The 23,535-nt window shown below is 44.3% G+C and overlaps 1 long non-coding RNA gene and 1 gene segment (V, D, J or C); one reads left to right on the top strand and one right to left on the bottom strand.

Moving 5' to 3' along the window:
- On the top strand, positions 1–21,223 carry LOC140897164 (Ig mu chain C region-like). The segment is given in 8 exon segments: positions 1–464; positions 7,590–7,931; positions 8,883–9,212; positions 10,505–10,624; positions 11,517–11,876; positions 12,007–12,315; positions 13,247–13,561; positions 14,502–21,223. Coding segments are annotated over 8 exon segments (1,824 nt in total).
- The window catches only part of LOC140897168 (uncharacterized), a 12,267-nt gene continuing 6,807 nt past the window's right edge, over positions 18,076–23,535 (bottom strand). The window contains exon 3 of the long non-coding RNA XR_012154689.1: positions 18,076–18,654. This is a non-coding gene — a long non-coding RNA (uncharacterized lncRNA). The remainder of the gene's footprint in view (positions 18,655–23,535) is intronic.

The following is a 23,535-nucleotide window of genomic DNA, read 5'->3' on the forward strand; positions in this document are numbered from 1 at the left end:
AGCGTCCTAGCGCTTCGGGCTGCCCGTGCCCGGCGCGTATTCACTTCCTTGCCAGAAAAGTTTGCCCGGGTCAAGTGCCCGGTTCCCCCCGCCGTGGGAGCCGGGTTCCACCGGCCAGGGGACAATTTTACCGGGCGGCCTCCTCTGCTCTGAGGAGCCCCGGCGCTGCCGGCGAGGAGAGCGACGCCAGCCGCCCCATGTCCCTAACGCCAGCCGCCCCTTTGCCCCGCAGCGCCAGGCGCCCTACAGGGAAGGAGGTGCCGGGTGCCTGGGCCCAGCGCTTGGCTGCACGGGGGCACCGGTCCTAGCTTTCCCGGCGCGCCTGGGGGGGCGCGGCCGAGGCTACTCCTGACGGCAGTTCAAAGCGCACCTGCTGCGGCCGCGGCTGCTTCCCGGCGCCCTGCCCTGGCCACGCCGGACGATGGAAGCGCTGCTCACGGCGCTGGCGCTCCTCGTGGCTGCAGGTATGGACGCTCCCCGCGGGCTGTGCCTGGTGGGAGGCGGCGCGTGACACAGGCGGCTCCCCCTTGCTGCCCGTCCCGCCTCGCCCGCCGCCTTCGCCGCCCGGTGTGTTGCCAATCCGCGGCCCGTCGCTGCCAGCCTCTGCACAGGACCTTGCTCCTGGAGTGGGGCTGTCCAGCTGGGATTATTCCCGAAGGAAGATCCTGGTCACCGGCAGCGAAGGCGGCAGTGTTGGGCCTTGGGGGATGGGGGATGGGGCGGGGGGTTTCTTCTAAATTAAAGCAGTTGGCCTTGAGGGTGGACACAAACCCCGCGTGTCACCGCAAGGAGAAGGAGGCAAGTACCGAAGTTGGTGGTGGTCTTGTGGTTTATTGAAGCAGCAGGCGAAGTAGGCTTGGAAGGATTAGATTTTTTTCCCCCCAGTAAATGTCAGTTTCATGGTACACACAGGATCTGGCAAAACATTTCCATCAATAGTCACCGAAAGTTACAGCTCGGCAAAGTGAGAGAAAGGCTGCCTGATAACTTCTTAGGGTATGTCTACACTACGGAATAAGGTCGAATTTATAGAAGTCGGTTTTTTAGAAATCGGTTTTATATATTCGAGTGTGCGTGTCCCCACAGAAAATGCTCTAAGTGCATTAAGTGCATTAACTCGGCGGAGTGCTTCCACAGTACCGAGGCTAGCGTCGACTTCCGGAGCGTTGCACTGTGGGTAGCTATCCCACAGTTCCCGCAGTCTCCGCTGCCCATTGGAATTCTGGGTTGAGATCCCAATGCCTGATGGGGCTAAAACATTGTCGCGGGTGGTTCTGGGTACGTATCGTCAGGCCCCCATTCCCTCCCTCCCTCCCTCCGTGAAAGCAAGGGCAGACAATCATTTTGCGCCTTTTTTCCTGAGTTACCTGTGCAGACGCCATACCACGGCAAGCATGGAGCCCGCTCAGGTAACCGTCACCCTATGTCCCCTGGGTGCTGGCAGACCGGTCAAAGGCGCGCTGGCGCAGTTTATTGACTCGCTTAGACCTCAGCGAAACCAATATTCCCACTGTTATTACTGCTTGCTGTGTGCTCCACAATATCTGTGAGAGTAAGGGGGGGACGTTTATGGCGGGGTGGGAGGTTGAGGCAAATCGCCTGGCTGCTGGTTACGTGCAGCCAGACACCAGGGCGGTTAGAAGAGCACAGGAGGGCGCGGTACACATCAGAGAAGCTTTGAAAACCAGTTTCATGACTGGCCAGGCTACGGTGTGAAAGTTCTGTTTGTTTCTCCTTGATGAAGCCCCCCGCCCCTTGGTTCACTCTACTTCCCTGTAAGCTAACCACCCGCCCCTCCTCCCTTCAATCACCGCTTGCAGAGGCAATAAAGTCATTGTTGCTTCACATTCATGCATTCTTTATTCATTCATCACACAAATAGGGGGATGACTACCAAGGTAGCCCAGGAAGGGTGGTGGAGGAGGGAAGGAAAATGCCACACAGCACTTTAAGCACAGCACTTTAAAAGTTTACAACTTTAAAATTTATTGAATGACAGCCTTCTTTTTTTTGGGCAATCCTCTGTGGTGGAGTGGCTGGTTGGCCGGAGGCCCCCCCACCGCGTTCTTGGGCGTCTGAGTGTGGAGGCTATGGAACTTGGGGAGGAGGGCGGTTGGTTACAGAGGGGCTGCAGTGGCAATCTGTGCTCCAGCTGCCTTTGCTGCAGCTCAACCATACACTGGAGCATACTGGTTTGGTCCTCCAGCAGCCTCAGCATTGAATCCTGCCTCCTCTCATCACGCTGCCGCCACATTTGAGCTTCAGCCCTGTCTTCAGCCCGCCATTTACTCTCTTCAGCCCGCCACTTACTCTCTTCAGCCCGCCACCTATCCTCCCGGTCATTTTGTGCTTTCCTGCACTCTGACATTATTTGCCTCCACGCATTCGTCTGTGCTCTGTCAGTGTGGGAGGACAGCATGAGCTCAGAGAACATTTCATCGCGAGTGCGTTTTTTTTTCTTTCTAAGCTTCACTAGCCTCTGGGAAGGAGAAGATCCTGTGATCATTGAAACACATGCAGCTGGTGGAGAAAAAAAAAGGGACAGCGGTATTTAAAAAGACACATTTTATAAAACAGTGGCTACACTCTTTCAGGGTAAACCTTGCTGTTAACATTACATACATAGCACATGTGCTTTCGTTACAAGGTCGCATTTTGCCTCCTCCCACCGCGTGACTACCCCCTCAACCTTCCCCCCTCCCTGTGGCTAACAGCGGGGAACATTTCTGTTTAGCCACAGGCAAACAGCCCAGCAGGAATGGGCTCCTCTGAGTGTCCCCTGAAGAAAAGCACTCTATTTCAACCAGGTGACCATGAATTAGATCTCACTCTCCTGAGGATAACACAGAGAGATAAAGAACGGATGTTGTTTGAATGCCAGCAAACATACACTGCAATGCTTTGTTCTACAATGATTCCCGAGTACGTGTTACTGGCCTGGAGTGGTAAAGTGTCCTACCATGAAGGACGCAATAAGGCTGCCCTCCCCAGAAACCTTTTGCAAAGGCTTTAGGACTACATCTAGGAGAACCGCAAATGCCAGGGCAAAGTAATCCTTTCACATGCTTGCTTTTAAACCCTGTATAGTATTTTAAAAGGTACACTCACCAGAGGTCCCTTCTCCGCCTGCTGGGTCCAGGAGGCAGCCTTGGGTGGGTTCGGGGGGTACTGGCTTCAGGTCTAGGGTGAGAAACAGTTCCTGGCTGTCGGGAAAACCGGTTTCTCCGCTTGCTTGCTGTGAGCTATCTACAACCTCCTCCTCCTCATCATCTTCTTCGTCCCCAAAACCTGCTTCCATATTGCCTCCATCTCCATTGAAGGAGTCAAACAACACGGCTGGGTAGTGGTGGCTGAACCCCCTAAAATGGCATGCAGCTCATCATAGAAGCGGCATGTTTGGGGCTCTGACCCAGAGCGGCTGTTCGCCTCTCTGGTTTTCTGGTAGGCTTGCCTCAGCTCCTTCAGTTTCACGCGGCACTGCTTCGGGTCCCTGTTATGGCCTCTGTCCTTCATGCCCTGGGAGATTTTGACAAAGGTTTTGGCATTTCGAAAACTGGAACGGAGTTCTGATAGCACGGATTCCTCTCCCCAAACAGCGATCAGATCCCGTACCTCCCGTTCGGTCCATGCTGGAGCTCTTTTGCGATTCTGGGACTCCATCATGGTCACCTGTGCTGATGAGCTTTGCATGGTCACCTGCAGCTTGCCACGCTGGCCAAACAGGAAATGAGATTCAAAAGTTCGCGGTTCTTTTCCTGTCTACCTGGCCAGTGCATCTGAGTTGAGAGTGCTGTCCAGAGCGGTCATAATGGAGCACTCTGGGATAGCTCCCGGAGGCCAATACCATCGAATTGTGTCCACAGTACCCCAAATTCGAGCCGGCAACGTCGATTTAAGCGCTAATCCACTTGTCAGGGGTGGAGTAAGGAAATCGATTTTAAGAGCCCTTTAAGTCGAAATAAAGGGCTTCATTGTGTGGACGGGTGCAGGTTTACATCGATTTAACGCTGCTAAATTCGACCTAAAGTCCTAGTGTAGACCAGGGCTTAGAGTCTAAATCCAGTGATTTAGACTTTGAATCAGGGTTGTCAGAAGTGGACTTAAGTGACTGAGTGGTAAGAACAGGTCAGATTGGTTGATATGAGGATATTTACTTTGGATATTTTGACATGTGATATTGACAGTTTGTGTTTGAATGGTTATAAAGCTTTAACTGTTTGAATTTCAATATCTATTGCCATTCAATAATTGTCTGCCCCCCCTAATTTCCTACAACTGTAAAAATTTAAATAGATAAAAATAGAAAAAAGCTTTAAGCCCCATTTTCTCCTGCAGCTGTTCAAATTTAAATATCGGTTTTATTTTTAAGAATTTTAAAATATTTTTATCAATTTGTTCCATACTGTGTGTGTGTGTGTGTATATATATATATATATATACACACACACAGTTACCAGAAACTTTAAGTGGGCATGCTAGAGGAACCATGGAGGGGGAATACAGGTGCAGTTACCGGAAACTATGAGTTAGGCTTGACAGAAATTGGTTTTTATATATATATATATATATATATATATATATATATATATATATATATATATATATATATATATATATAATAGTTTATGGTAACTACACCTGTATTCCCCCTCCATGGTTCCTCTAGCACACCCACTTGAGCAGAGACCTGCATCTCTCTCACCCTCCTCACAGGGGATTTTAAGACTGCACAGCTACTTGGATAACACTGTGATATCCTCAGCAAGCCAGACTGCCTAAACAGGCCAGCATCTGCATGCTGTTTTCTCCCTGAAGGCTATAGCCCATGTATTGCCCACAGTTAGAAGTTACCACATAGCTCCTTCTAAGCAAATACATTTATTCTTAAGGTAAAAGCAGGACAGAGAAAACAATAAGAGAATCTACACACATGCTAGAATGGTTACTACAGGTCACCCCAAACACCAACCTAGCGCACTGGTAGCTTTCAGTCTTTCAAAACCCACCATTGGATTTTCCCTGTGGTTGAAAGTTCATATCCATCTTAGCTCCAGAACCAGAACAAAGGCTGGGAAGAGCATTAGTTTCTTTATACATCTTAGGCCTTTGATCTTCTACAATGGGTAATCAGCAAAGACCCTCTCCTCTGAATGTAGCTTCAAAAGGCTGGGTTTTTGCATAACCAGAGTTGGTTAATGTGCGTTAACCCTAGGTATCCCCAGGAACTGCAGTTAATGCTTATTGTCCCAAAAGTCTATACCTGTCTGGCATTTTCAATACAGTCTTTTGACCTCCCAGATCCTATATTGGTCATATCTTGCCCCTAGAGAGATTACATGAACTTAATACAATAAGGTCTTTCAGGGATATTGCGACATTGCCATATCTGTAACACATGGCGTTATATGCTAGATAAATGTATGCCAGCTAAATAATAGGTCCCTCCTCAAAAGAGTTTACCTTGCAGAGATATGAGTGGCTATGTTGCAATACAATACAGAGCAAACATAGAGTATCAGGGTAACTAATATTTGGAATGCTTCACAGAACAGGGCTAGAAAAGTATAGTATTTTACACTAATTGTTTGGAATGTGTAACAACTTACATCTAAAATGAAGGCAAATTTGGCCCAAAGTGTCTTCAGTGTCCAAGTTTGAGGGTTTCAGTTTTAAGGGCCAAATTCTGCTCTTGGATGCACCTACACGGCTCCTGTTAATTTCACTGGAGATTCCCGTTTTCAAGTGCATCAAGAACAGAATGTGGCCCGAAGAGCTGCGTTGTAACAATAAATAAATAAATTAAATAAAATAAATCTGAATTCAAAGGAGATAACATGAAAACTATTCTGAACATTTGCCATTTGGGAGGGTTGAAGTGGAGCTGGGGGGGGGGGGGGGGAAGAAAAGGAAACATGTCCATTAAGGGACTGTCCAAATTCCACAAGTCCTCTCCTGACTTGTTCAGTAATAAATAAGGATAGTTTTATTAAAGATATGTTTGAATACAGTGGTATAGTTACAAAAAAAGAAGTCTGATTAATTTCTGAAATCTCTGACACCAAAGAGTGCCGTTGTCTCCCTAACGTGGCTAGGTTTATTTCAGACAGGAATCTGGAACGAACACGTGGAACAATTTCCATAGCAGACCTTTTACAAATTGGGAAGAGATGTTCCACAGGCAGAAATGTATGACAATGACTTAGAAAAGCAAACAGGACCATCAGCTTGAAATCTAGTCAATTAAAAAAAAAATGAATGAAAAGTTGTTTCAGGTCTTATCTTGATCTCTTGAGTCTTGATTGTGATTTTTACAATTACGTTTTCTGGACTCACACAATCGAAAGAGGAAACTGAATAAGATCACGATCCACCATTTGTTTCAGTTGGTGTGAATCCTACACCTGTGCAGGACCCCACTGGCTTCAATGGGGCTGTGCAAGCGTCCAGACATCCTTGCTAGCAGATCTGATTGCAGGTTTGGGACCTGTGTTTGGCATAGTGTGCTGTAAAAGGCATGCAATAAACAAACAAAAAATGAATCCAATTCCCCCCTCTAAGCCTTTTCAGGTGTTACTTGTAACAAGGGTAAGGAAATAAATTTGAGACAGATGTGTGATTTTTATGTTGACTGTGTCCCATTGAGTAAATGATTAAATGTTTGGTGCTCAAAACCATCAATATATTGGTCGCCCCATCTCAAAAAAGATATATTAGAATTGGAAAAGGTCCAGAGAAGGGCAACAAGAATTACTGGGGGTCTGGAACAGCTTCCGTACTGGGAGAGATTAAAAAGACTGGGACAGTTCAGCATGGGTGTGTGTGTGTGTGTGTGTGAGATATAAAGCAGTCTGTAAAATCGTGACTGGTGCGGAGAAAGTGAACGGGGAAGTGTTATTTACCCCTTCACATAGCACAAGAACCAGGGGTCACCCGGTGAAATTGATAGGCAGCAGGTTTGAAACAAAAAAAGGAAGTACTTCACACAATGCACAGAAAACGTATGGAACTCGTCGCAGGGGATGTTGTGAAGGCCAAAAAAATAACTGGGTTGGAAAAAGAATTACATAAGTTCATGTTTATGAACTATAGTGATTAGCCAAGATGGCTATTAGCTGAGATGCTCAGGGATGCAAGCCCATGCTCCAAGTGTACCTAAACCTCCAACCGCTAGAAGCTGGAACTGGATGACAAGGGATGGATCACTTGAAATTGCCCTGTTCTGTTCATTCCCTCTGAAACATCTGGCTCTGGCCTCTGTCAAAAAAGAGGCTACTGGGCTAGATGAACCACTGGTCTGACTCAGTATGGCTGTTCTTATGTTCTATGTTCTTGAAGGGCTCAGTTCCTAAAAATATTAATCCCCTCGGATATGTGTCTGATGGCTTTGATTTATCCACAGGACCGGTACAACCACAGAAGCACAAATATCCCCACCCCAGCACAGTAATGTGACTCCATCCTGATCCTAGACAGGCCCCTAATTAGTGCTGAGAGGGAGAATTCAGTCTCTATAGCCCTTTCACTCCTTTTCCTGTTGCTGAGACTGATAGTGATAGTGCCAATTGCATGTTCATTTGTTTTATTTTTAGCTACATTGGAAATCAAGACAAGCCCTTCCCCAGTATTCTGTCTGGTGGACACACATATTGAGTTGCATTGTAATTTTACAATCTGGAAGAGTGTTAAATTGGAGGATGTGGCCGTGAAATGGACCATAAACAATGAATTTGGAGAGAAGACAGTATACCAGTTTGATGGAAAGCATACATTATATCACCGGAATGGGGCCTTGGTGAATCCTGAATTACTAACCCAGGGCAGCGCATCACTGAACCTGCATAATGTGACATTAGATGACGAAGGGATCTACACATGCACTGTTTTAATAACCCCGCAATATGGAAGTGGGACAATCCGCCTCCAAGTCAGAGGTACTCAGCACTATTCGCTATAAAACAGAAACAACTTGCGACCAATGTGTAACTTTGAGGCCACTCCAAGGGTTGAGTTAAGACATGATGCTGTGATGTGATGTAACGGTAGCCTTATTTTAGCCTTAGAGATTTTCATTTTCAGGAATGCCTAATTGCTTCATAAACTACAGAATTGGGCCAATAGGGTGTCAGATAAATGGGAGTATCCTGTATTAATAAACTCATTTTACAGATGGGGGAAATTGAGGTTTAGAGAATAACTGACCTGCCCAGAATCACACAGTGAGTTCATGATAGAACTGGGCCTAGAACCAAGAGGTCTGATTCCCTATCCCTGGACTGCAGTAACCACTAAACCACATATGGATAGGAAGTGACTTTTTTGGAATAGGAGCACTGAATATTAAGCAAACCCCTATAATTTCTCTTGCCACTGCCTACAGCCAGCTGATCATTCTCCAGTGACTGTTTTGAATTATTTTTAGGTACTTGTTTGAGGATAACTGTAGCAAATGTTTCTTAGAGGATCATCAGGTGCTTGCCAGGTCCTTGTGGTCAGTTTAAAGTTAGCTCCTTTACTTTATCTTTGATGCAATGATTTAGCCACGGTCTGGCTTGTTTACATGTTAACGTTATAAAAGTAAAACTTTTGTAGAAAAGAAACTCTCCCGAGCAATTCTTGCAATGCTTCACTGGTGTGTATCTATCACTCATTTGTGTATTTACAGTCTCCTTTTTATTTTGAACTAAATTTTTGCTAGTGTCCATTAGCGCTCAGTCAGTATTTTGGATCTAGTCTTATTCACTTACTGCCATGTAACTCTCTATTCCCAATTTTAACTATCTACCCAGAAGCAAAATTAGTGTCTGGTGCTAATTAGGAATCTTTTATGGGGAATCATGAGCAATAGGATCTTGTCTGTGCATGACTGTGATTTGTCTTCCCAGCTCAGCCTACAGTGTTGCTGTCACCCCAAAACCCCGAAATTACAGCAGGGGGAGAGAAAACCTTTTCCTGTGATGTTCATCAATTTTACCCTCAAGAAATTGACATCTCGTGGCTGGTTAGGAAGTATGGCAGTAAACACGAGAGGCCTTTAACGCAGGATATCTGCACGGGAGTCCCATTGGCTCACGATAAAAAGGGCATGTTCACTGTGCTGAGCCGGGTGACCCGAGAGGTGTCTGAAGGGGATGATGGATCCTTGTACATCTGTGAAGTCCGACATGAATCCTTGGAAAAGCCGCTGAGAGGAAATACAACCATATTTGTCACGAGTAAGTGGCCCAAGAACAGACTCTGAATAGATCTGGTTGAAAATTTTGTAATGGCTCAATTTTCTTTCCGAAAATGGAATTTTGCTGAAATCAAACTGTTTCATGGAAACATGTTGGTTTGATGACGTTTTCAACAGGAAAGTTTAAATGAATCATTTTTTACTTTCTTTTTAATTTTGATAAAGTCAAAATCAATCATTTTTACCTTATCATGTTGATTAATTTTTGTTTAAACTTTTATATTATACTAAAATATTAGTTTTAATATATTGTATGTATAGATTTAACATGATAGAATATATGCCACAGTTAATATTTTATAGAACAATGTTTTGACATTACTGAAATTAAATGTTTCAATTGTTCCATATCAAACTTCTTCCAAATTTTCATTTTGCAGAAAATTTCAGACTTTCAGCTTTTCAGGTTGATCTGGAACAAAAACAAATTTTAAAATGTTGGGATTTCCCAGCAAATGGAAATTTTACTTTAGGCATTCGGGAAATCCTAAGAAGTGATTGATGGGAGGAATGATTTTAATAGAGGCAAAATCCTGCCTTAACTCCAGAAAGTCCTGAGTGCAGTAAAACCAGTGCCCAGGGGCTCAGGACTCCAGGAGGCTGCACAGGGGTTCTGCATTCTCTTCAGGCTGTGCTCTGTGTTGGCTCAGTGCAACAGCACGCGGAAGAGATTGCAAGTAGGGCGGGGCTGTTGCAGAGCCACCATTCACAGAAGAGGAATGCAGCATTCCCAGAGACTTTTGCAGCCTAGAGGCTTCAATAGCTGCTCCTGAGCTCGGCAGCCTGTATGGGAGATCTGTTTTTTCACCCTTGCAGTTCCCACAAATCTCCCCAGCTCACAACCCCATTTTCTCAGGTTGTAGCTGAAGGCAGGAAATCAAAAAATACTCAAATATACTGTGTATCAGCCTTCTCTAGCAAACTCCTGTTAGCCCTATCCCTGCTTCAATACCCTCATGAACATAACCCTGTACCCAAAATAACAAAGTTACTCCATGGCTCAATCCGCTCCTCTTTCAAGTGTGTTCTTCGTGCACATGCTGTCCAAAAGGCCTATAATCCCTTGTCTTGCCTACAGAGAACTGATCATAGCTTGACCTCTTCATGACTCAGTTTACCATCATGTAAAAGGGGGATAATAACAATAATACAGAAGTGCTTCACTTTCCAGGGCTGATGGGAAGCTTCATTAGTTGTTTGTAAAATGCTTTGAGATCCTTGGGTGGAATTGGATTATTTTAAATTGTTTCTAATGAATACATTTGTTTTCAGCCCCAAGGCAGTATCAGCGGGACATGGGGGTCATTGTTGGAGTGGCTGCTGCTTGTATTGTGATAACTGGAGTGTGTAGTATATTTTTGACCATATTCTATCGGGAACAATATATGAAAGGTAATTATCTTTTTTTAAACATTCCTACCCTTCAGCATCCTTCTAGCTGTGGTAGGCCTCCCATTTATGTACTAATGATGATAATAATAATTAATAACTAATAATAACTTAGCTAAGGGTACGCTCTGCAAAACAATGTGCTTCTTAGTTCATGTTAAAGGAAAGTTGGCCTAAAAATCAGAGCTACAGCTTTCTCTAACCCAGAGTGTTAACAAATATCGTATTTGATTCTGAGCCCCATAGAAGGGAGTTGCTAGCTTCTGTACTTCTATCTGATTTCCTTCAGGATATTTTGTATGTTAGGGCACCTCAATCAGCTGTACGGCCCATGCACAGACCCTTGGGAGGCACCAATAGTAGGTAATCTAGTTTATTTGCCTGCATCGTGGCAGGATTGATTTCATGTCCCTAAATCATCTGTCATGGATTAATTTAGTCTAATCTAATCCAGTCATTACAGGGATGCAAGAGGGTTTTAGCAACTATGGGAGACCAACAGTAGAGATAGGGGCACTAGATTTTAGCAGTCATAGCACTTGTCAGTACTGGAGGGATCAGAAGGGTTTAATCAGCTAGAAAGGGTGGGTTTCAGCAACTGAAAGAGGGGTGGGCCCCCTCAACTCATCGTATTGCAAAAGGCCATGGGGTGGAGGAGGTCCTGGTTGTGTCTGAGCAAGAGTGATGACAAAGCAGGGCTCCCGTCAAAGGTCCAGGGCTCTCTGCAGCTACACTTTGGGTACATGCCTAGAAAAGACCCAATGTGTTGATTTCACTGGGGCCAGTATTTCACTCCTACTGTGAATGTCACTACTTTATATACCCAGGAACCCCCGGTTCTGCTATGCCAGCATCTCACAGAGACTTCTACATCCCAAATTTATCTTCTTTTCAGTGCCACCTCAGGTTTCCTTGATTAACAAACCAGATGTGATCCCGATTAATGAGAAGCTGAAGCTGATGTGCAACATAAATGGGTTTAGACCAAAAGTAATTAGTGTGAAATGGTACCGGAGAACCCCCCAAATGGCATCAAGTGAAGCTCCTGGAGAAGCCTCTTTTCTTCTGGGTCCAAGAGAAGATATTACAGACAAGGCAAGGCAGCCTTTGGAAACCAATGGCAAGTTCTTCAGTGTTCCATCCTGTCTGACCTACATACCCACCATCCGGGATGATGGGGCAGTGTTTGAATGCAGCATTGAGCACAGTGCACTGAAAAGCGCCATATGGATGAGCACCACGCTGAGTGTCACCGGTAAAAGCCCCTTTCTCCCCCTCCACCCGACCCCAGCAGATCTTCTTTTCTTACTAACTCGTTGCCCTGAACAGTAACTTTTTACAAGATTTCCCTAAACACACTCTCTCTCTCTCTGTCTCCCTTTCAGCTCGGCCGGCAAGTCTCTACATCACTAGCTGGCCTCAGGCTCCCACGGTAGGAGAGAAGCTCATTCTGAGTTGCGTAGTAGAGAAATTTTACCCGAAGAATATCACTTTGACTTGGTTTCGAAATGGACAACTTGTTAGCGATGTGACTCAGTTTGGACCTTTCCCTTGTGAAATTGACTATTTCAGTGTCTGGAGCCAGACAGAGTTTATGCTGACCAATGAGGAGGAAGGGGCAGTTTATATCTGTCAGATAAAACACAGCAGCTTTGGAAATATAGAAGAACTCTTCTATGAAGTTAACTTGCAAGGTAAGATGCATGCTGTGAGTCAACAGCTGCAAATGATGCTAGCAGTGAAGCTGCCTTTGAGAGGTTCAGCGGATTTACACCAAGAGGTGCAAAAGATTTGTGGGGTTGAGTTTCAGAGCTTGAAAGGCAGGGTGGTCTATTGGCCTGTGCACAGGGTATAGTGCTAGGAAGTCCTGAGATCTAATCCTGGCTCTACTGCTGACTTGGTATGTGGCTTGGGGCGAGTCAGCCCCTGTTTTTCATCTATAAAATGTAGAGTATAGGGGTATAGTGAACATCAATTCGTTAATATAAAGTGCTATGGAAGTATTAAGTATTTCTAGGTGAGACCGGTTTGATCACCTGGAATCTGAATGAGGCCTTTGGGTTAAAGAGTGTGGAGGAAGCTAAGGAGCAGCTGAGTTCCTCCTAACCCAGCCTAGTAGAGTGATTGCTGAATGGGCCTTCTGTTTTCTTGTCTTAGCCCCATTTCACTCACCGATCTTTAGCGATGGCGCTAAGTGGAACCGGCCCAGGTAATGCCCAAGGTCTGGGATGAGGAAGAAGAGCTGTGGTAGCTGTGGCTGAGTAGAGAGAGACCTTATTCAGCACAGTGCACTGGGAGAGCCTGGGGATGCGATGGGGGCCATGAGCTATCAGTACAGGGGAAAGAATGTGGCACACATAATGTTGGGCCAAGGTCAAAGCTATAGTCACACCCAAAAATTCCTACTGCCAGACCCACAACATGCCATATACAATCAAACCAGGAACAATTTGCAGCAGCTCTCTCACTGTGCGAGCTGTAAGCTCCCACATTCTCATGACTGTCATAAATAATTCACCACTCCCATTGGTACTGTTATGCGTCTTGGCCATTTGCTCTCTTCTTGACATTGGAGGCGACTCATCTGACCATCTGTCCTGCTGTGTGTTCTTTCCGTTTGAACAGGGACACCCCCTGAAGTTCTCTGGATCACCACAGACCCTTCTGTTCCTGTGCTGGGAGAGGAGCTGAGGCTGAACTGCAGGATCAATAACTTCTCCCCTAACGTGATCACTGTGAACTGGTTCCGAGATGGGCACCTCCTGCAAGCGGGAGTCTGCCATTCAGTCTCCATAATGGGAGCCAATGGTTTGCACTCCATCTGGAGTGTTTTGAGAGTCACGCCTGGAAGGGAAGAGGAAGGAGCAGTGTTTACATGTCGGGTGACACATGCTGCTTTAAGGGACTCTGTAGAAAGATCATACACTCTGCAGCTGCCTGGTACGTCCTGTACTGTGTGTTTGATTGCATAGTTAATACACTGCCTGAGCAATGGAGATTAGCTGAAAGCAAAGTGTGGTCAAGGGGCCAAATGAGGCCTGTAGAGTGCCAGAGGGAGGCCTAAAGTGATGTTGTGAGCCGATGGCTGTGAGCTAGGAACTTAATGAGACCTGGTCTCAGCTCTGACATGGACTCCCAGCATGCTTAATCTCTCCGCCTAAGAGCCCCCATCTGTACAAACACTCACTTACGTAAGGGTGGAGCGAGGATGGCTGTGTTTGTAAAGCGCCTCATTTTTAATGATTGTTATGTTATTAAAATGCAGCCTGTGGCTGCTCTCTGCATGTCATCGTAGGACAGGAACAAAGCTGATCAACTGCGGGTTTTTAGGGCTGGTGAAATGTTATGAAACACAGAGCCTCTGAGTAGGCTCTAAAGTCATCCTAGCCCCTCCTGCATCCCAACAGCTAGAGGTGAGCACTGCACCAGGGGTGCCCCCCCCCATCCCGCCTCCTCTTTTGTATTGGTCTCTGGCTACCAGATTTAGTCCTTTGGCTAGTCGATGTCTATTACATTTTTCCAAGCCCTGCCCAAAGTACTGTACTCATGTATGGGATCCTCGCTGTGGTCAGAGAATGCAACTTTCTGCATCACAAATGGCAACATTTCACCCAGGATAAATAAGGTGAATTTTGTTTATGAATTTGCTCCATATGGAAATATGTCATTTTTATTGAGACATTAAAAAAAAACAAACAAAACCCTGCAGACTATGGGTAGTGAGAACCCAAAATGTTTTACTCTGTTGCAAACTGATTAACTTCCCCCCCCACCATTTGGCACGTGATTTTTTTTTTTTTTTTTGTTTATGTCGGTGTAACAAAGCACACATCAGCAGTTACTGCTGGCTGAGCTGACAATTCTGACTTTTTCTTTATAGATTGACTTGGTGAAGGCTTAACAGACTGTCCAGGGTGGGAAAGAAAGAGCAGAAGGTACACTTCCAGCACCGTGAAAGTTCTCTGGAAATGAAACTTACTAAACACTGAAGAGTTGATTCTACATCTCTCCCACTTCATCTCCTGGCTTTCACATTCTCCTTGTAAAGGGATCCTAACTGTTCCTTCCCATCCTACAGTGTAAGGACTGTGTCTGGTTATACGCCACACTCGTGGCAGCTGCTCGCTGCCTTTCTGAATGAGAAGCACCAGTTCATCAGCTGGTTTGTAGAGCAGAGAGAATTTTTTGTTCTTTAGCTTCACCTTTGGTTAAAGGATGGTCTAGCTTCCTGCATTTGTTGGGTTGTACAGAATTGCTAAATGTCACGTGAGCAACACTATAGAATCAGTATTATTAATAAAATACTTTTTCTTAGTATTATTAACACCTAGGATTTATCTCCCAAGGGCATTAACTAAGTACTGGGGCTAGGGTAGCTAGGGCATAGTTATTAACTTGTTTAACAGAGGGAGAAACGGAGACACAAAGTAGTGAAAATTATTTACCCAAGGTTACGTAGGGAGCTGTGGAATTATTTTCACAGCTACTAAGGGGTTCATTGGCTTTCAGGTACATTGAAATGATCCTACCTGACTCCTACATAGAAATGGGCAAGGTCACGAAGAAAAGAGAGGACCTATCCTGTATTTTACCACTGGGTGTCTCTCTTTACCTCATCACTGGAGGTAGAAATGAAAAATGTAAAGACAACTCTGCAGTCTGGCCTGTGGTGACCAGAGTGTGTTACCTAGCCCAGTGTGAATGGAGAGAAAGCTTTGCCTTTCTTTTCTTAATTCTTTTCACAATCAAGTATTTGCAAATTCATTTATTAAACAGAAAATTGACACTCCTCCTACACTTTTTACACAATGGATTGACTCCAGCTGCTTTGAGGAATAAATTCCCTTTCTCAGCGGGCCAACTTAGATCTGCTGTAAATGGATGCCATTCCAGTGATTTCAGTGGCGATGTACCTGCTTACAACAGGTTTGAATTAAGTTCAGTGTGCAATGACATCAAACCATGGGGAAAGGGGATATAAGGAATTAGGGAATGATAAAACAAGGGGAGAGAGAGAAGTTATTTTAGGATAGCTTTGGGATAGCTTCTTTTGGAGAGGGATGTTGGTTATCAACTGAATTGTCTTAATTTGTTACATTCTTTTTTTTATTGTTGTAACTCAGTGGCTCTCAAGCTTTCCAGACTTCCCTTTCAGGAATCTGATTTGTCTTGCATACCTCCAAGTTTCACCTCACTTAAAAACTACTTGCTTACAAATCAGAGATAAAAATACAAAAGGGTCATAGCACACTATTACTGAAAAATTGCTGACTTTCTCCTTTTTATCATATAATTAAATAAATCAATTGGAATATTAATATTGAAATAATATTAATATGGAATTATTAATATTAATATGTTAACATTTCAATATATAGAGCAGTATAAATAAGTCATTGTCCGTATGATATTTTAGTTTGCACTGACTTCGCTAGTGGTTTTTATGTAACCTGTTATAAAACTAGGCAAATATCTAGATGAGTTGATGTAACTCCTGGAAGACCTCTGCGTACCCCCAAGGGTACATGAACCACTGTTGTAAGGGACTTCTATCATAAGCAGGGGGCAAAGAGCAGCAAGTGCCTAGGTGTAGATTACTAGAAGTAATAATATTAAGGACCGCTTTGGCCATTGAGTTGATTGGGAGTAGAATCCAGCCCCTCTGTAAGAGGAAATGAAGGAGGAAAGTGTGGTTGCTTGGCCAACAAGGAACACAAAGATACAAATAAATGTGAAATCTAATATATATGTTTAAAAACCAATAAACATGGCTGCTGGTACAAGTGTGTGAGCAAGAATACACATGTATAATCTGTAGCTTGTGCTCAGTTACCATGACTGCATGTGAAAAGGACCAGAGTCTCACTGTCCCTTTGCATGTTCAGTTACTGTGATTCTGCATGAAAACTGTGTGTACAAATTGTGCATGTGCACTTTTGAGTGGGAATTTTTGAAACTCTAGGCCTCAGTAGCTGCAGGAATTTGGAATCTGCCTGCTTTGCAAAATGCAGAGCATTACTAACCTCCTGCAAACACCGTATGGGTGCTGATAGGAAAATAAGTCAAACAGTACAATAAAAGCTCATTGGTAAAACAAAGGTCAGTATGTGAGGGTCACTAATGATAAATACAGCCTCTCCCCAGTCAGAACACAAGCCCAGAGTCTCAGGCTGTCCCTTAGTGCCATATCTACCAGCTCTCCCTTTTGCATGAACAGTGAGTGGATTTAAATGTAGTGGAACCGGTGATACAGAAAGTGTTGGGTTGGCATCAACCATCCTTCCTTCCATGCCCATTAACAGAGAGATAAAAATCTAGTTACAGCAGGAAATAATTAATATGGGGGAAAAATGAAGGAAAGAAGCATATGGGCCTTTGCTAATGCTGGTGCAGGAAGTGTTGATTGTAGGTGTTTACAGGGGTGCTGGAACAATTTGTATAGTGGGGGTGCTGAGAGCCATTGAACCAAACTGAACCCTATATGTAATTGAAACCACTTCAAGCCAGCACCTCTAGTTCCAGTGTCTATGGGCATTTACATAATTAAGAAGATGCAAAGAGGTTAGGGTTTAAATCTTAATCACATTCAAAATACTGGAACTCTAAGCAAATCAGTATGTCACCACTAGCACAGTAAACCTCAGTAAGAGACAGGCCCCTGTCCTATGAGTGCTGAGCAGTATGTTTATGATACTGAACTGATAGGGGCTGCATTAAGAGAATTGAATAGAATTAAACAGGCACAAATGTGAATCGAGTAAGGAAATGCCTTCCCTTTGTTTCTCACTGTTAGAAGCCTAAAAGAAAAGGAGGACTTGTGGCACCTAAGAGACTAACAAATTTATTTGAGCATAAGCTTTCGTGAGCTACAGCTCACTTCATCGGATGCATTCAGTCATGTTAGAAACCTGTATCACTATAAGAGAAATGGCAGATTTCTGCACTGGCCACCAGATAAACACTCTTTCTCTTCTAAGATCTCGTGGTGTTCTTGTATAGTTGATTTTTAAGAGAGGGGTTTGTGGGGCTTCTGTGGCTACAGCATAGAAGCAGAGTATATTGTCTGGTGACTTGGGCTCCTTTTAAGTAATTGTAGTGTTTTATGACTTGAGAAGTTTACTGTTGGGTCCTCAGCTTCTTTATCTGCTCATCCTTTGTCATCACACATGGAATGTTACCTAAGTGATCAGGTTGTGGGGGTTACAAACCCCCCACCATTTGAGTCATGTTCACGGGTGATGCGCAAGCTCCCTTTTCTTTCTCTTTCCTTCTTGCTGTTAATTATGGGCCTGATACTGCAATCCTTACCCTTATGGCTAACTCACGTACGTGTGTAGCCATTGGCTTCAATGGGAGCAGGAGCAGACCCAGGACAGTTCTCCTGGGACTAGTCACAGGAGTAAGGGCAGCAGATTCAGGCCTTGTATTCGTGGTCTGAAAATGTGAAATCCACCCCATTGTTTCCTGATTTCTACCTGTGTCAAAATGATCCCTGGTAACCCTGGAGCCTAGAAAATCAGTTCAAATCAAAGCTGCCCTATCAAAGGATGGGAAATTGAAACAGGATCAGGCTAACAAAAGGAGCCCAACTAAAATGCAACCTGCTTTAGCCATGTGCGTCTCTGCTGCTTTAGAGAACTCTGGTATTGGAAAATCCTGGAACAATGAATAGCACTGGGTTTGGTGGGGCTCACCCAACAATATTATGGTCTTGGTTGTGTTTCAGTCCTTTGCTTCCAGGATGTTTCATCTTTTCATTGGGGTTGGTTTGTTTGTTCTGGCTAGAGCTTCATTCCCTAATTGCCACAGATCATTTAGTTTCTGTCTTATTTGGTCATTTTTGGTGTAGGCATGAAGCGCTCATTTTCCTTTAGCTCCGCAGTTGCTCTGTAATTAACATCTTAAATGCTGTTTACGCTCACTGAAAACAGATTCTTTTCAGTGTATCAGGCTGGCATAAGAAGGCATTGGAAGGCTGCACAGTTGCCTGTCGTTGGTTTTGAAGTTTGACTTTGCCCCTTCTGGGTTTGGATCTGCAGGTTGTGTGTGGAGAGAGAAATGCAATTAGTCTGATTGAATAAGGTCTCGGTGGCTGCTTTGTTTGTAAAGGATTAAAGCTTATGCAGTGCTCGAGAGTTATTCCGCATCTTTTTTCATGCGATAACTTTTTATTCATGTCTCTCAATGGCAAAATATGAAACTTGCAGAAAGGGCTGAAACATACACATGCCTTTTTCTCTTCCAACCAATTCTTTACTTAAATGGAGAACCACACAGTATCACTAGGAGGAAATAAGCAGGAAAGGAGTTATGTATGCCAGCATGGACTGAGCAGGGGGCTGGGAGCTAGGAACATCCTGAATTCTAGCTCTGCCACTGGTTCTTTGGGTGGCCTTGAGCAAGTCATTTAACTTATATCAGTTTCCCCATTTGAAAACTGGGGATGATGATGATAATAATAATATCCATTTATCCACCTCAAAGGGTTGATAGGGTGATTAATTGATTTGTTATTATTTGCATAGTATTCTGAAGCTATAAAGTGCTATTGGAGAGGAGGGAGAAACTATATCACATGGACCAGGATCTGCTCAGAAAAGATGCAAACCAGTCTCTAAAACGTACTGTACCAACAAGCTCTGTCGCTATATACTCCACCTCTTTTCCACCAGGCCAGTGATTTATGGTTCTTATTAGCCAGGGGATGGTTTTCTTCTTTGGAATCTGTTTTGTACTTTCTTGCTACTCATTTGACTCTGTTAGAAACTATGACTTTCCTGACACATTGGGAATGACCTATCTAGTATCGCTAATTCCCCTGATGGCTAATTGGCTGTGAAGGGGAAAGGGCTTGTTTGCCTAATAATAATTCTATATCTCCTAGTACATTGTGGGGCTGAATTCATCAACATCCATAATGCACTTTGAGCTAGTCAGTCAGAGGTGCTGTAGAAGTGCAAAGTGAGATCAGGTTATTATGCTGCTTGTCTTTTCTGCTCACTCTCTGGTTTTATTCAGACTGGTTGTTCCATTCGCTGTACTCCAGACACAGCAACAAAACAGAGAGAAAGTCCAGCCCGCACTTGACTTTATCCTCCCATCTTTTCCCCCTTTGATCTGTTCCTCAATTTGATTATAAAGTTTGAACTGTCGTCTGTATCTTCTGCCCCTGGGATTCTCTGAGGCTGTGGCCGATTTTACTTTTTTCTTCTTATGTGGCATTTCCATTCCTGAAGGTTTGCACTTATGGTAGCCCATTCTGTACGATCCTCTGCTTATCTCTTTGTGGATGAACAGTCCTTTTGGTCCACCCAGGATACTACACTGCATTGACTGAGTTCAAGGGCATCGGAACCTTTGTAGAAGGTTGCGGGGAGGACAAGGCCAGAGTGGTGGGGGAATTAAAGTGCTGCTTAAATATCCCACAGAGTACAACGGTAATAGAAATACCCAGAATACAAAATGTAGCCAGATTATAATGTTTAAGGCATAATTATAGTATGAACAAACAAACAAAAATAAGACAACTTTAATTCTAAACATCAGGATTGCATTTTATTTTTGCACTTCGTGTATTGTACTTCACTTGCATTTATCATTTTATTGCATATACTCCACTGTTAATACTTCATTATTATTGTTTTTTTACTATTGAACTGTAACTTGCAATTCTGTAACATGACAATCAAATTGTCCTTCTTTATATATAATGTATATTTTAACAATTATAACACTCCATTGTAAATCTCCTTAGAATAAGGCATCAGCAAAATTAATAATAATAACAACAAACAACTTTGAAGGAAGGTGAACATGTCCCCATAGAAGAGGTACCATATAACATGATTTTTTTCTATGTTTTATAAAAAATAAAATAAAATAAAAATATCTTTTATATTTTTAGAAAACCTAACAAGCACCATGAACAGGTTGTAGCAGATAGAAGCAATACAGGATCTATTAAGCAAAAACTGTATACTTAATGCAGTGTTGCTCACACGATTATCTAGGATTGCAGTGGATATCTAGGAATGCATCTGATCTCCTAGTGCTTCTTGGTCTCTAGGAGTACAGTCATTTTTTTTTTGCACAGTGTATACATTTCTTTTGTTAAAAAGTGGGGAGGCATGGTTCCTTGGCCCTCCCCCCAGTTCCAGTGGCTGAGTTCCAATCATCTCTAATACTTTTTTGGTTGGTTATGCGGTCTATCCAGGATATTTTCAGAATTCTTCTGTAACATTATAATAGGGTGACCAGATGTCCTGATTTTATAAGGACAGTCCCAATTTTTGGGTCTTTTTCTTATATAGGCTCCTATTACCGTCCCCCCTACCCCCGTCCCGATTTTTCACATTTGCTGTCTGGTCACCCTACATTAAAATTTGAAGGACTGTAGTTTATCATCAATTTTTTGAATGTCCATGTTGGATTTTACTTTGTTCGTTCAATAAAATAATCCTCTCCTTGCCCTTTATCCTGTCTTTTTTTGCTGTTTGATAAAGAGGAAAAGAGCTATCCTGCCTGTGCTGATCGGGAATTTATTTTGCAGGGGTTTTTGAGGTCAGGTGTGAAAAGCCAGTCATTTGGAGTTATAATTCTGGTGTGGGCATTTTCTGTACTTCCTCTATGACCTGTTTATAAAGCATCTTTTCCTAACAGGCTTAGCCTTTGCTTGGATTAATGTATCTGGGCCACATTCACGTGTTAGTTTTTGCTTGCTCAGCATCTGTGTGCAAAGTGGGGAAATGTCTTTAGTCTTGCTAAGATTAGAATGATACAAAGCAGAATATTGCAGAGGGCCTGGACCAAAACTCTTGAGCTGAGCACCTGCAAACTTTGAGAAAGTCTGGAACTGACGGTTGTCCTTTGTCTTGGGTCTGCTGTGATTAGCTCTTACCTTTACATTGGTTTCCTCCTAGCAGTGTAGAGAACTTGTCAAAATTCTTTTAAAAAACCCTGTGTTGTTGTCAAGTGGAGTTGGAAAAGCAACTCCCTGCGTTGTCATTTTTGGCTTCTCCATAATGTGTGTTTGTGTTTGATTTCTGTGTACGGGGAAGAAATATGATACTGGATTCCAGACTGAGCATTTGAACAAATATTTAAGCATGTGGATTTTCAGTGTTTTTTAGCACGTCAGATGTAAGCACCTTTTCCCCCTTTGTATTTGAGATGTATTTAATGTAGTTGTTGGACTCAGTACAGGGGTAACAGGCTGAAATTCTCTGTGTTATGCAGGAGGCCAGACAAGATAATCTAGTTGTCCCTTCTGGCCTTAACATTTAAGATTTTATTTTGAAATGCATGACCTGCTAACTCCCTCTGATAACAAATGGCATGAAGCAAGGTACTCTGCAGTGTGGAAGATCTTGAGGAGAGAGAAGATGCCTGTGTCCCTTTTCTGAGAATAGAGATGGAAAAGAAGTAGGGTCACCCCGCCTTACACCCATTTTACTGTCTTGGTGTAATGCCATTAGCAGCAGAGCTGCACTAGTGTAAAATTAGAATAACACAGTGGTCCCCTGGAAAACAAAACAGAAACCAACACAAACAAGCACATACCCACTTCAGGCAAATAGCAGCGTAGTCCTGTGATTTTAAAAAGACCACTAAAGCTGGTATGCTGTGAAAAAGGACACTTTAGATTTGGCTGCATTTAAAAAGATATGGGCAACCACTGTTTTTTGTTGTTGCTAGATTTGCAATAGAGTTGTATACAACTAATACACGTCTTGTTAGATATGATACTGCTGGCCCTCAAGTTAAAAAGAGTTGGGTTAGTTCTGCTAGGAAATCCCAGGAAGTGATAATGGCGAACCGACTGATACTAGCGCTGGGTGAAAGAACGTTGGTGTCCTGTGCAAATTGGGCTGCCCCCACCTTCCTCGTTACCACGGCAGGGCAGCTGGGCCAAACCTGAGTGGCATTACAACCCCACTCTCGCTGCACTCCAGCTGCTACCAGCCCTGCAGAGCATGAACAGGAGCTGCACAGCACCCCAGCCCACCCCGCCCCACAGCCCTCTGCCTGCCCCCACTTATCCTGACATCCCCTACACATCCCAGAAGCCCTGACATACATCCTGCTCACCTCAGCCCCCGGCATCTCAGCCCCACTGGCAGAGCCCCCAACATGCCCCACTCACCTCAACATCCCAGCCCCCAGCCGCACCACCGTCCAAAATCCTCCATTCCCCCCACAACTCACCCCACCACCTCCTAACATCCCCCAGTGCCCCCAACCCCTCACCCTGCAACACTCCCCACCAACCCTTAGTCCACCAACAACTGAGGTCCCCGCCCCTCATCCACCACCACCCCATGAACCTTCCTGCCCACCGCACCACCTGGCTCCGTGCTTGCTCCAGTTCGGGGCAAGGGCAGCTCCTCACGATCCCGGCTGTGGCTCTTGTTGCTCCCCTCACCTGCCCTGCACTCTCACTGCAAGGACCAAATTTGCGTGGGTGGTATTGCCAGGTCACAACACCACTCATTCAAATTTGGCCCGTGGTGGGGACAGCCAGGCTAAATTAGAGTGAGTGGCGTTGTCATCTCATGTGTCTGGTCGCCGCACCTCTCAGGTTTGGCCCGTCGTCACAATGCTACCCACCCAAATCTGGTGGTCGAGCTTGCTCGTGAGATGGGCGCCCTGTGCAAACGCCCTGAGTGCATGTTAGTTAACTCAGGCCTGGTTGGCACCCTTATTACTTAATACTCTGCCGCTGCCTCAGCATGGTGCTAGGAGGTGCTGTACTGCAGAGAGTGCTGGTGATTCAATAGTTACTCTTTCCTCTGTCATTACTGAACCAATGCCTCAGCAAGGTGCTTGCTCTTTTGCTGGATACACCGTCTTTTGGATAAGATGTGCCAACTGTAGTCATGAAAGGTTCCCACAAGAGTAGGGGTATTAACTGGGGT

Source organism: Lepidochelys kempii, chromosome 13, assembly GCF_965140265.1.
Source record: "Lepidochelys kempii isolate rLepKem1 chromosome 13, rLepKem1.hap2, whole genome shotgun sequence".
NCBI classification, from domain to species: domain Eukaryota; kingdom Metazoa; phylum Chordata; order Testudines; family Cheloniidae; genus Lepidochelys; species Lepidochelys kempii.